Source organism: Lutjanus erythropterus, chromosome 15, assembly GCF_056507025.1.
Source record: "Lutjanus erythropterus isolate fLutEry1 chromosome 15, fLutEry1.hap2, whole genome shotgun sequence".
Lineage (NCBI taxonomy): Eukaryota > Metazoa > Chordata > Actinopteri > Lutjaniformes > Lutjanidae > Lutjanus > Lutjanus erythropterus.
Window position 1 is genome coordinate 34,499,608 of NC_139331.1, and position 14,312 is coordinate 34,513,919.

The 14,312-nt window shown below is 38.1% G+C and overlaps 2 protein-coding genes and 1 pseudogene across 3 annotated transcripts in view; all 3 read left to right on the forward strand.

The window, feature by feature from the left end:
- The window catches only part of LOC146314801 (uncharacterized), a 1,647-nt gene extending 209 nt beyond the window's left edge, over nt 1-1,438 (forward strand). Inside the window, exons 2-5 of the mRNA XM_084737105.1 lie at nt 349-486; nt 577-605; nt 771-827; nt 969-1,438. Coding sequence (XP_084593231.1) covers nt 349-486; nt 577-605; nt 771-827; nt 969-1,034 — 290 coding nt within the window. The 3' untranslated portion in view covers nt 1,035-1,438. The remainder of the gene's footprint in view (nt 1-348; nt 487-576; nt 606-770; nt 828-968) is intronic.
- A 2,123-nt stretch (nt 1,439-3,561) lies between these two features.
- On the forward strand, nt 3,562-8,177 carry LOC146314802 (uncharacterized; annotated as a pseudogene). Its single transcript, XR_014771908.1, has 8 exons — nt 3,562-3,622; nt 3,774-4,163; nt 4,287-4,556; nt 5,764-5,856; nt 5,937-5,965; nt 6,248-6,304; nt 6,583-6,651; nt 8,001-8,177. The product of XR_014771908.1 is annotated as an uncharacterized LOC146314802 (transcript).
- Nucleotides 8,178-11,672: 3,495 nt separating this feature from the next.
- On the forward strand, nt 11,673-13,968 carry LOC146314803 (fatty acid-binding protein, brain). The gene is made up of 4 exons (XM_084736741.1): nt 11,673-11,832; nt 12,020-12,192; nt 12,557-12,658; nt 13,684-13,968. Exons 1-4 carry the CDS (start codon nt 11,760-11,762, stop codon nt 13,732-13,734), a joined length of 399 nt encoding a protein of 132 aa, XP_084592867.1. The 5' UTR covers nt 11,673-11,759; the 3' UTR covers nt 13,735-13,968.
- The last annotated feature ends 344 nt before the right edge of the window (nt 13,969-14,312 follow it).

A 14,312-nucleotide genomic window follows, 5' to 3' on the forward strand; every position in this document is an offset into this window, starting at 1 on the left:
TTCAATTAGATTTTCACAACAAAAAAATGTTTTCTTGAAATTTTAACAAGTATTCAAAATATTTTAAACACACATCAACAAGACAGAGTCTGCAGTCAGTCTCTTAGTTAATGTGTTATTAACACTGAACACAAAGTCCAGCTGAGGCTGATGAGAATGTCATCAGTGTTGCAGGTATTTGATCAACGATCAAAGTTGTTCTACTTCATCCTGAGGAGAACGTGAACGTCTGTAGAAACTTTGATGACAATCCATCCAATAGTTGTTGAGATATTTCAGTCTGGACCAAAGTGAAGGAGCGACAGACATACAGACATCACACATGTTGTTCTTGTGATTGTTGATAAGAACTTTCTCCTCTGACGTTATTTCTCTGTTCCACAGCTCCTACAGGTTGTTCTGCTGTGAACTACATCATGTTGGTTCTGCGTGTGGCTGAACTCGTCCTAATTACTGTGATCACTGTTCTTCTCATCAGAGCTCCAGGTGAGAAAATTCACACCAACATTTGTTTGGACTGATGAACACAAACTGTCAGTTTACAGCTGAAATGTTCCTCTGTGCTTTATTTTCCAGGGAACCAGAGACCAGCTGATGACAACACTGTGAGTAGAAAATAAAAAGTCAAGTGAAGCCATGTGTCAAATTCAAAATGTCTCTGAATGATCAGGGACTGTAAGTCAGTGTAAATGATGATCAGCTGCTGCTGCTAACTCTTCATCTTACTATAATGCAGGACTGTGAACGTGTCACTGTTTGTGTTTGTGCAGCTTTTAAACCCAGTCAGAAGACCACCGGTGAGGCGTTCAGGTGCAGCAGCCAGTCAGGTAAAGATCTGATCAGACAGTAACCGATGGTGCGTTCAGGTGCTGTCAGATGATTTCCTTGTGTTAAATGTGGGTGGATGATGTGAAAGTTGTCAGATAAAGTGTGTCAGAGTGAGGCTTTGTTTGTGTTGTGTTTCACAGGTGAATGATGATGAAGATGAAGATGATGGTGTGGTGAATTATGAAAACTCTGTCAGACTCCGCTGATCAACAACTTCCATCTCAACATCAAGTCATCAGAGAAAAGACTCCACTGCAGTTAAATAACATCACATTTACAGACGAGTAGTTGAAGCCTTTAGAGAACAAAAATCTGATCACATCATTTTCAGTTTTGGACGACTGATTGTTTTGGATTTGATTCATCAGTGTGAGAAATGTTTGTGTGTTTTGTGTGCTGAGACGTTTCTATTTTAGTCTGACTTTGGACGACAATATTCAAGTGTTGATTTCAGCTAATATCGCTCATTAACTTCCTCAAATCATCTTTAGACCTGATTTTAAGATTTTCTGGTTGTTGTTGAAGCTGCAGCAGCTTGAGTTCAGTTTCGTGTCTCTGTGTGCAGAAAAACTCATTTTAATTCACTTTTATTTCGAATTTTCTTTAAAATATTTGTTGAGTTGTGTTTTGCTTTTATAATCTGCAAATAAAGAAATATTTACCTCTTAATTCTACAGTGTGTTTTGTGATTTCATCATGTCATTAGAAGAGGTCACTCAGTGAGGGTTTAGATCTCCGCCAGGCAACAGAAGGTGAAGCACCTGCTGCAATGCTTCCAGATACAACCAGCAGAGATTTTCAAAGTTTTAAATTAAGTATTTTTGTATTGTATACTCTCAGTTTTCTTTAAGATGCACAAAACAGTGTAATGGTAAACAATAAACTGGACAATAAGTCCACACTTCTCTTGAATTATTGAATTTGAACATTTTGTTGGAAAACACCACACAAAATAAAGAGTTGAATCTCACTCGATTGTCCCTCCAGGCTCCCTTACAGTCACTTTATACACCATGAAAAACAGATAAATGTGAGACTTGTAACCACAAGATGTTTTTTAAAATTATGCTGATAGGTTGGAGGAAGTTCAGTGTAGAAGAATCAAAGTTTAAATAATTATATTTAATTAGGTTTAATATCCAAAATAACTTCTTTATAAAGTCATAATGTTGCATACTCTGGTACAGAAGGTGGCAGCGTGCACCTTCAACACTGATGATTTATATTCATGGTTTATCAGTTCAGTTTGTTTTGAGTTTTGGTTTGATTTGTCCAGTGTTTCATATAGTCATCTTTTGTTGATGTAATAATCTGTTTTACTGTGATTGGTGGTTGGAAAGCAGTGCTGGTCTGAGGATGAACTGTGTTGTGCAAAGTTTGATCAGTAAGTCTCAGGACCAGCTGACAGAAGGGACTCTTTTGGATCTTCAGTTCTTGGGTTTGTAGTGTCTGAAATCTCAGCGTACCTCAGGGATTTGATTTAAGATGCAACCAAAATTTAAGTGTCCGGTTATTAATCAGTGAGTAACAGACTAATTCTGCCCTGCAAGCATCATCCAGATACAGTCCCTCTATACAACAAGAGATCAGTATCCAGCTCAGGAATCAATCCAGCTCAAACCTACAAAATCTGAACAAGCTAACCCTCAAGGTCCACTTGGTCTCGACTGCTCTGTCGTATCGATTTTCCCTGCATCAGAAAGATCAGACCCTACCTGTCTGAACATGCAGCACCACTCCTGATACAGGCTCTTATAATATCATGCATTGATCACTGGAACTACTGACTGACAGGCCTCCCTGCATGTACGTTCAAACCTCTGCATAGATAGATAGATAGATAGATAGATAGATAGATAGATAGATAGATAGATAGATAGATAGATGGATAGATAGATAGATAGACAGATAGATAGATAGATAGATAGATAGATAGATAGATAGATAGATAGATAGATAGATTGTGCAAACAATTGTTGGGACATTTCTAACTGTCTGTGCCCCCTTGCTATGCAGCCATCATTAAAACCACCAGACCTCTGCTGCTGCTGTTAACCACATTCTCATCAAAACACTTCTCTTTCTGTTCTCTGAGAAAAATTACATCAAAGAAACAACAAGGAACTAACAGAGGCCTGTGGTGCAAAGCTGGGTTTAGGGTCAGTGAGGTGACATCAGCTTTAACACTGAGTTTACAGGGTTATGATGCTCAAATTCAGGTGGACGAGGTGTTTGACTCTTCACCTGTCTGTTTTCTAATAAAAACTTTCTAAAGAAAACAAGATGCATGAATCCAAACATTTATCTTAACGAACAATCTCCACACATTCAGCTTCCTCTTCTTCTTCTCAGGAGGTGAAACATGTCACAGTCACACATGAACCATGTGGCTCAAAGTGTGACTGTGAGACTCAACATGTCTCTGATGGCTGCCTCTCAACAAGAACTGATTTATTTTTTAGCTGTTTTGATGACGAAAATCTAAAACACACCGAAGACACGGTCAACTTTGATGAACTTTGACCTCAACAAACAGCAAAGAAGTGTTTGTGGTTAACTGTGTGCAGATGATGGTCGCTTCCTTGCATCTCAAAAGTCACTATGAGGAAGTGACATCATACTAACCAGAGGAAGTGGCTGCAGCACCTCTGTACTAAAGCAGGACTTTAGAGACTCAGACAGTTATCAGCGTGAGAACAAGAGACAGACGAAGGACAGAGACGGAGAATCATGATGGTTGACTTCAAATGGATCCAAATGTCTTTGTTTCTTGTGGCGAAGCTTCAGTTTACAGGTAAGAATACAAATATCACATTTATTACTGACTATATTATTACTATATGACTTCAGTTTAACTTCACTAAGACGACAAAATCTCTTGTTTGTTTTTAACATGTTGACTTTAGTGAACTAAAGAAGAAATGATCGTCACACTGACTGAACAGAACAAAGATTTACTCATTTCACTCATTTCTCATCATTTTCTCTCATCTTCTTAACAGCAGCAGCTGATCAACTTCCTCTCTCCTCCACTGTCAGAGTTGGAGATGAAGTCACTTTGTCTTGTAAGAATGTGATGGACGGTCAACAAAACTGTGACGCTACTACATGGATCTATAGTGATTTAAGAAGTACAACAGCAGTAGAGCTGATTAACCTTGGTCAGATTAAAGATGCCAAATCTAAATCAGACAGACTGAGTGTTACAGAGAACTGTTCTCTGGTTATAAAGAACGTCACAGTCCAGGATGTTGGTCGTTACACCTGCAGACAGTTCAACAAATCAGGACAAGAACAAGGTTCAGGCTCTCAGGTTCTTCTGTCTGTTGTTATCAGTGAGTATTTACATCATAATGTTTTCAGCTCAAACTGTGAAACATTATAATAATTATGATTATAGTGATGAAGTTAATTTGACTCTTGTTGTTTTTCTCTCACAATATCTCCATCTGCACCAGTGACTGAACAGAAGAACACTGATGAGGTGACATTAAGCTGCTCTGTGTCGACATATGATCAATGTAAACACACAGTGAAGTGGCTGTATAACATTAGAAATGCAGACAAACCTGAAGATGAGAAGACGTCACATTCTTGCCAAGCTTTTCTCAAATTTCTGACCTCTGTTTTTGATTACTCATCAAGATTTAATCTGAAGTGTGAAGTGACTGATGGTGACAAAGTGCAGCAGTTTCCCTTCAGTCTTCGACCTTCAGGTGAGAAACCAGGTGAGAATATGTTGAACTGTTTAAAGTCACTTCAAACTGATGAGAATAATTATCTAAAATATTTGTTTATTTTGTGAATTCGAAGTTTTAATTTTAAATCACTACACAGTTTTTGTACTGGACAGTTTGTTGAGTTCTGTTTATCTGTGCAGGTGAAGAAACAACAACAACAACAACAGCTGATGATCCTTCAACGGAACAAAATGGTAGAGACTCAACATTTTTATCTTTGTGTTTCTGTTAAATTCACAGTTATCAAAGAGCTGCAGACAGAAGACTGATCTAGGATCTGGTTTGTGTTGTTTCATTAGTAAATGGTTGAGTGTTTTGAAATGCTCTACACCCGTGTGTCTCAAACTTTTTACACTGAGTTCCACCTTAAAATATGTTGAGCTCAGCAATTACCACTGTTATGACCAAAGGTTATAATATAGTAGTAGTGTAGAGTAGCAGTTTTATTTTTATTTCTGATATTCCTCCAATAGAGGTTTGAGAATAAAAAAATATTGAAAAATAAGCATTTTGAACTGTTCCTTACAGTCATGCAGAAAAAAAGACAACAACAAGAAGAAAGACAAAAAAGGCGGAAGATTTTTTTTTAATCCACAACCACACAGACCTACAACTTCAGCTTTTGTATCTGCGACCAGCAGCTCTGTCAGTCAGTCAGTTGGTTTGTCAACAACAATTTCCCCACCTGTTGGTCGCCACAGTTTTCACACCAAGAGGTAGAGAGTGGCCTGTAACAAAAAGACACACAGACACACAGACACACACACACACACACACACACACACACACACACAACCACAACTTTCTGTCCATGAGGCTGACACTTGCTACGGAGGTCAAGTGTGTGTGTGTGTGTGTGTGTGTGTGTGTGTGTGTGTGTGTGTGTGTGTGTGTTGAAAAGCATGAACATGTAGATGCATGCTTGTGGTTGCAGCTATTGCCAATTCATACTAATTTTTTTCAATAACAAGATACGAGGGACACTTAAAGGGACAGTTCACCCTTAAATCACACACATTACATCACTTCCTGAGACTCAACACTGCCAAACCTTTTTTTTAGTTACAGGTGATGCTATCAAATGAAAGTTTAAAGACTTTTGTAAATCTTGTGTCTCTTTTAGCTGAATGATTTTGAACAGAACAGAAAGCTGCAGCCAAAAAACTCTATTTTCTTTCTTTGTCAGTTTTTCCAGGTATGAACTGGCTGTACATCACTGTGGCTGCAGTGGTTTTTGTTGCTCTTTTGATAATTGTTGTGAAAGTCATCAGATGGAAGAGAGCTGAAGGTGAGAAGACAGATGAAACTTTAATAAACAAAAAAATTAATGAAAGTGTATTTTCTCTTAACTCTTTTCTGTCTTTTCAGGGAACGAAACACAGATGAATGACAACACTGTGAGTTTATAAACTGTTGTTCACTATAAATTTAGATTCTGTGGATGAGAAATGATCAGATCAGACAAACAAGCAAAGGTGGATGAAATGACGATCCACTGGACTGAAGTTGTAGATCTGAAGATGTTTTGACTCCCATCACACTACCTGTACCTGAAACCTCCACACATATACAACACATAGATTGTACAGGCGTTGTTTGTATTGTGTCCTGACAACACGTGCATTAACTGAAGTGTAAGATGCTTTTTGAGCAAATCTAACCAGACTGTGTTTGTGCAGGGACTGACCTTGAACCCTGCAGGGACTCAGTCTGCTCCAGGAACCACTCAGGACTCGGTGAGATCACACACATTTAGTCTACACAGAATGTGCAGTAAAAAGGGAAGTTAGATGATGTGAGAATGACAGATGTGTGATATTTTATATCTCCATATATTTTTATTAAATACACAACAGGAGCCTCTCCAAACTCTCATACTTGACTTCATTGTCTCTGGGAGTGCAAAAATCACTTTAATTATTCTGGAAGACAATATGTAAGACAGTATACCAGATTATATGAAGTAAATTAAAGCTTGAACGATTGAATGAATCATGTTGTTTTCTGTGTGCAGGCTGATCCTGAAGACGGTGTTGCCTACGCCTCCATCAGCTACACCAAGAAGACCAGCAGGAAAACCCCGGTAAGCTGTCTGATTCATTACTGCCCTGATGATAGTGAATAAAAAACACACCTCTCAGATAAGATTTTTTTAAATTTTATCTTTAAACGTTAAGGATTGTGATGTCAGTGAACAAAACATCTGAACAGCTGCAGGTCAGAGGATCTCATTAAACGTGCAAACAAATCTTTAACACCAGGGTTCAGCGCCTTATTTTCCTACATGTCACATGAACACACATACAGGGGAGGCTGTGCAGTCAGTTGCATGGTTGCTGTGGAAAAAGTTGTACTTTTAATACCAGAGATTATAGAACAAAGGAACATTTTGCACATCTATTAGAGGAGAGAGGCGAGTCGTCACTCACACTGTCTAACTTGCAATATACCATTTATTTGCGATGTTTCCTCCTTTTTGCAATAACACATGTAGTATCAACTCTCAGTAAAATGTTATACTTTTCATAGAGGCTATAACAACAACATGGAGCTGCTGTAAAAATCAAAGAATAATCAGAGCAACATTTATCAAGAAATCAGCAGTGGGACACAGTAAATGTTTTTCTCATTCATATATCACATGATAAAAACATTAAAGCTGAACTTGTATTAAATATTGTTCAGCAAAGTTATGTTTCTTTTAGCTGCAGAGAGACTTCTTGCACTCTTCAAGACTCCTCATCTGATCCTTGTGATCAGAAACTAATGCAAAGAATCAAAATTAACCCACTGAGACATTTTTAAAGGAGGAAGAAACTGGAATGTTATAAGAGAATAAACACAAAACTCTTATATATATAAACTTATTTATCCCAGCAACCTCAACATACAGAAAATACAATATAACTTAAAAAACGGACAGTGTTTTAGTTCTCAGGGGAATATCGTTCATGTTCAGACGGGACAGGAAGATGCTGAAAACATTTCCAGTGCCTCCCTCACTCTTCATGCATTAATAATAGAAAAATAAAAGTTCAGTTTACAGCCGTGAGTGTCTGTGACATCTTAAATCAGTCTGCTCAGACAAATCAACCCATTTGGACAAAACAAAGAACAAAATAATGGGATCAGGTTTCTCCATGTTCTCCAAACACAAGGTACTGTGTTTAAAGAGGTCATGTGACATTACTGCCATGTTTTTCTTTTGGCAAGTAGTTTAATTGTGACTAATCTGTCATTACCACTGGTTAAATATATGGTTTATGGAGAAATTGGGGGAAAACATGAATACTTTTAATGTGGTGGTGCAATACAGCCTCTTGTGGACAAAACGAGTATTACAACAAATTACTGCGAAAGACTATCCTGACTATCCTGCTCTTCTGTAGTTGTGTTGTTCATGTGTTGTGCTGTTTGTTGATTCTGTTCCAGGCTCTGGGTCAAGATGATGATGATGATGATGAAGCAGTGACCTACGCCACCGTGAAATCTTCCTCTTCTTCTTCCTCTGCTGCTGCTGGAGCCTCTGCTGATCCCAGCAACTTGTATGCAACCATCAACGAACCAAAGAAATGAGAGTCATTACAGTTATTTTACACTGATAACTGATGCCAATAAATTTTTATTATGCTTTTTTCTCAAGTAGATTATTTTTTTCAGGATTTATTTCTGTAGAAGGCCTTTTTTTATCCAGATGGTGGTGTATTAAGTTAACCAGTATGTAAATGAGCATAATATATGTTACATTTTTCTCTAATCGAGCTCTAATTTGCTAGTGTTGGGCTTTAAGTTATAGATAGAATAAGTAGAATTTGTCAAATGTTGTTTGTGAACACACCATAAAGATTGTTAATGGCCGAGTCTGATCCACAAGATGTCAAATACAGACATTTTTGGTTGTTAAAGCGTCCTGCAAAATAATGAGACAAAAATGAGAGTAGAGGAGCAGGTCGGAGTCTCTGTGGATGCAGGCGTCGCCACACACTTCTGGTGGATCATGGGTAATGAGTGAGGGGTTGTTATTGTTTTATATGCACTGTTTTTTGGGGGAAAATCCTGTATAGTTGAATAAGATGTATTAGTTTTTATTGTTATTTTTGTAACATCTGTAACTGTTTGATATGCAGCGGACAGGCTTCTCGTTCAGTGTTTTCTCCTTAATTTTTTACAAGAAATGACAGTGTGCAGCTACTTTGAAGAATCAAAAATATCAAGGCGCAGAAAACTTTTGCACACTTACAGATTAACAGGTGTATAGGAGGAGTCCATGGGCTGTCATTAAAAAAGCAAAAAGACTCTTAAACACTGTCTTCTGCAGAAACAAAGATTTTAAAACAGCAATGCCATTACTATTATTATTATTATTATTATTATTATTATTATTATTATTATTATTATTATTATTATTATTATTATTTGATAGCAAGTGCAGCAAACTGTGTGCAAGAGACTTTTTGCACTTTAAAAATCTAAATAAAACATATTTTGTGTTTTGCATATTTGTGTAATTTGAAGATCTTTATCTCTCCATATGTTCAATAAATCAACATGAAAAAAAATGAGGGAGTTGAGGCTTCTGTAAATCCAGCTGTTGACAGAGAAGTCAAATAAGTTATTGTAGTTTCTTTATGTTTTGTAGAAAAACGAGTTGCATCTTATGAGCATGAAGATATACAAAATGGTAACTTTACCACAAAAAAAACCAGCAGCATTGACAAACCTTTTGTACAAATATGGCAATAATTGTCTGAAACAGTCCAATCCAAACGCCAAAAAGTTAATTTTCCTTTTAAAACAATGTCAGAAAGACTTTACAAGGAAATATCTAACAAATTCGCTAATAAAAAGTACCAATGCAAGAACATTGTGTCACAAAAGACACAGAATAGTCCTCAGTGTGCAGTGAAGTTGGTCATGAAAAATGAAAATAAAATCTGTGGATAATCTGCAGAGAGCAGGGCGTCCTCACACACTGCATGTCTGTGAGAACGAGACAGGAACAGGAAATACACACAAAAACTGATGCATGGATGATTGAATATTTTCAGCATTATTTTATTTCAAGCACAAACACTTTTCTCTTTGTCACCACAAAGTGGCACCAGAGATCCTTCACTACATGCCCATGTCACTGCCGTCTGCATGGCCAAAAGTATGCGGACACCCACACATACACTTATGTGTGATTGTTGATCTTATTGCAAAAACCACGGGTGTACGACTGACTGACTGACTGTATTCTGCTGATCCTGCCCCAACAGACTGAGCTCACACCCTGCAAGTCTCAGAGGTTGTGGAAAGAAAATCAGAATTAAACAAATCGTGCGCAGTTTCATGGATAGTGGCAAACATATGTTCCAAGAAACCTGCTCAATCTTTATCAAGTCCAAGTCCTGCAATCTATATTTTAGGTCAATAAAACTCAAAGATCAGATGAAGAGGGATGATGAGGTCAAAGGGCAGCTGGGACCAGTAGTTTTGTCAGAGGGGGACATACGACCTGGGTAGTATTAGACCACAAAGTCATAGCAGCACAAAAAATAAAATAAAATATTATGATTGGTATTTGTTTCAATGAGGTGCAAAAGACGCAGTGAAAGCATGAAGAAAATAAAGAGGGAGAAATGGTGAAGAAAATGAGAGAAAGTGAAAGAAACAGGAAGCTGTGAAACAAAAAAAAGTTTTCATTGATATTTTATACATTTGTTGGCAACTTAACTAATCACACAACTCTCAACTCTCTCACACAAATAAAGTGAGTAAAATGTTCAATATTCCGATGTGAAAGTTGCAACCAAGTAATGTGCTGGAGAAAATGCAGTTTACACCTTTGCCTATACCTGCTCTTATCAGAGAAATATCTGACAGAAAACATGCAAACGCATATAAAATGTCTTGAGTGGTACGTATTTAATATCCATTACAAAAACGTGTCAAACTGGAACCTGCATGCAAAAAGGGCAAAAACACAAGCAAGTTAAGAAAGCGTCTTTATTGTGCACAGAAAAAAAGTTTCCAGGCGACACTTAAAAGTGCCGAACACGACTGAGACACGCCTGCTGTCCCACCAGAAAAACGTACATTTCAGTCAGTTTTCCAACACCTCTTCGGACTTCAGTAACTTCACGAGTCACAAACCATGGCAACAAGCGTGTCCCAGCCGAATCCATCACTTTTTTAGGGCCCTGTGGATGTTTTCTTGAATTTGCATATTTTCTAACACTGCAGTGTACTTAGCTTGCAGGGTCACTGTAATAAAGGAATAAATTCTGTCTATAAGTGTCTATAAATCATCTAGTAAATGAGGACTTTGTTAGTATAACTTGTAACTTGCCTAACAATAGTCACAGCTCGCCTTCTTGAGCATTAACAAGCTAGAAATCTTGAAACAGATAATGACACTGATGTACATTTACTTTGTATGAGAAAGCAGAGCTTAACACACATATACTGCTGTCTCTCATGCACACACACACATACATTTACAGACAGTAATTAGTGTGTGTGTTGAGCATGAAGAAATTGCAGTCGGGGGGGTCGTTAATGCAGTTCAGGACAAAGGGCTGTCAAACAAACTGATTCTGCTTCAGCGACGCTCCCCTACAGGACACATTGCAGACGCACGACGGCCTGTCTCCGACACCAGACAGCCAACGGGGGATTAAAGATGAGGAAATCAATTAAAGCATAAATATGGATTAAAGCTCATAAAGCTCGCCAACTGATGGAGGAAGCTCCCTCGTCATTTACCAACAACTCTCTGAGGTTTTCTCTCAGATGTTCTTATTCAGACAAGCTTTGAGGGAATTTACTTTATGTTTTCCTGTGAAGATGAAATGCAAATGAATATCTAAGTTTTTACTCCCTCTTACTCTTAGATTTCCACACTTTACCTCACAAACCCAACTGACACCCATGAATGAGAGTAATTACATCATTAGGCATACAAATGGGCTAATTTAGGTCCTTTTTTTTTTCTTGTCTGAGGGTCCGTAAGACCGTGACCCAATTCAAATGTCCAATGACAACTCAGAGAAAATCTCCTGAGCCAATGGGCTGCATGGCGCCACCCACCTGCGTGCATAATAATAAGGGGCAGAATAATAACACGAGGGGGGAAACTTGCAAAAGCTGCAGCTTTGCTCGGTGTGCTCTGGAGATTACTTTGCCTCTCTGAACAAAACCTTCACCATGGTCGACGCCTTCTGTGCCACTTGGAAACTGGTTGAGAGTGAGAATTTTGATGATTATATGAAAGCACTCGGTGAGTAGCAATCTTTTTTCTTTTCTTTTTCACATTTTTGCTCTGTTTTGTTTCATTTTACTCACAAATACAACAAATCCAGGCCCTTCAGATCACTTTTTGGCACCAACTGCAAATGAAATGTTCAGACTTTGTCGTAGAAAAGGACTTTAACAGCCATGTTTCACCCCTGTCCCCCCCTGCTCAGGCGTGGGCTTTGCCACCCGGCAGGTTGGTAATGTGACCAAGCCGACTGTAATCATCAGCCAGGAGGGCGACAAGGTGGTGGTGCGCACCCAGAGCACCTTCAAAAACACAGAGATCTCCTTCAAGCTGGGAGAGGAGTTCGATGAAACCACCGCCGATGACAGGAACTGCAAAGTAAGTTGACACCAAAACTTTTCAGAACGTTTCTTGTCTACATTTTGGTGCATTCATAAAAAGATAGAGGCAATTAAACCCAGTGAGAGGTGTCTTTAACTGGACCTTAATTCAAATAATCCTTATTGTAAAACTCATGAAATTTCATTTTTACTATTATCGCTCCATGTGTAAAGTAGATAATAAGTTAAAAAGTTTTTCCAATACAGTTCTGATCAAACTTCCTTTGTTTCTATTCGTGGTTCAGGTGACAAGAATCGACATCTCAAGACGACTGGAAATAGACTAACGTTTGGCTGCTTCTTAATGCACTAATTTTCCACCTCACTTGCTAAAAACAGCCTTTTATCTCTTCGTCTTTCAGTCCACGGTGACTATGGACGGTGACAAGTTGGTCCACGTCCAGAAGTGGGACGGCAAAGAGACCAAGTTCGTCAGAGAAATCAAGGATGGCAAGATGGTCATGGTAAGACGAAGTGACTCATAGTGTCCAAACATCTTATTCCTGTCCTGTTGAAGTACTTTTGCTAAAGAAAAGTAGAAAAAGAAACTCAAACTGATTTGTGGCCATAAATGACAGTTGGTTAACCCTGAGGATGATAGAGACGGTAAATAAATAATCTTAGAAGTTTGTTGTGCATTTTTGGAATAAAGCACAGAGAAATACTTTTTTTTAAAAAACACTTTTTTTGTTCATTTTCCCAAAACAATTAAAGACATTACCGGGACAGACAGACAGACCAAAAGAGACCCCCAAGAAACAGAAGCAGAGAAACAAAGTCCAGACATCAAGTCCACTTGAATGTTCCAAAGACAGACTGAGCCTGTCTCTTGTCTCTCGTCTCTGATCGTCCAGGAAGTGAAAAAGAAAATAATTAAGCAATTAATTAAAATGAATAATGATAATGAAATAAATAGATGAATAAAGACCACCACAACGGCTGCACAGTACAGAAGATGCATCACACTCAAAAAAAGATGATAAATTTACAGAAATTCATAATTTCATTACATAAATATGATGTTTCAGGACCTCAGTGTATTCAGAAAGCAAAGTATCAGACTGTGCTCTTAAATAAATAGAAAAATCTCAAAAATCTGATGTAATGTTGGTGCTTGCTTCATGTTGAGAGGAAAATGTGCAGCTTGTTCTGCATTATTCAGGAATCATCTGAGTGTAAAAACGTCTGCAGGTCGTCCCTTTGAGCTCCCTGCAAAAATAGAGGACATTAAATACAAAGATGTCACAAATATGTATGAAAAAGACAGTTTTTTTTGCCTTTCTGAAGCTCCAGAAATGCAACTAAGATGATCATTTTGCAGTGACTGACAGTGCCTTTTCATGCATTCATAGTCAAATTAGCTTACTTGGATTCAGCAAAGTCAATTACCAGCTAAAAGCTGTTAAAAAAGCAGTTTTTTGTTGGTAAAATGAGCCATTTTGGGAACATTCCCTTCCCCGTCATGGTAACTGTCTCCTCTCCCCTGCAGAATTTGACCTTTGAAGACACCCACGCGGTGCGTACCTACGAGAAGGCATGAGTGCTCCGACTGATCCCAAACCGGCCAATAAGAAGTGTTGATGTTCTAATTATTATTGACTGTATACTTCTCTTTGCACTTCATCCTCCTCCACATGTCCACGGCCTGCAGGCTGCACGTGTTTTGTAAGAATTTTTTTCTTTGTTTTTATATGAAAACATTTCTGTCGTGATGGATGGATCGTCTTTGCAGCCCTGTGTGAAACATGAAATAAAAATACACAGAGATTAAAAAGTTTGTCTCCTCTCTGATGATGTATTGATTTTGTGTTATATTAGTTTAGTCATTCAGTATAGTTGATCAGAGAATAAAAATCAGGTAATGGGACTAATGGGACTACTTTCTGAGAGCATCAACATGCCAAATTACCTCCTCAGAGCAAACAGTTTGTCTCTGATTACTCCTCTGATCTGATTTCATCTGATTTTAAGGCCTAAAATGACTCTTAAATCCTCGCTACAGAATAAACATTCATTCAACTACTGTATTTAAAGGGTCAGCGCACCATATTTTATAAATTACCTGTTAAACTGGGCGAATAGTTTTGGTCTAAGGTGCCCAGGTTCTGAGATATTCAG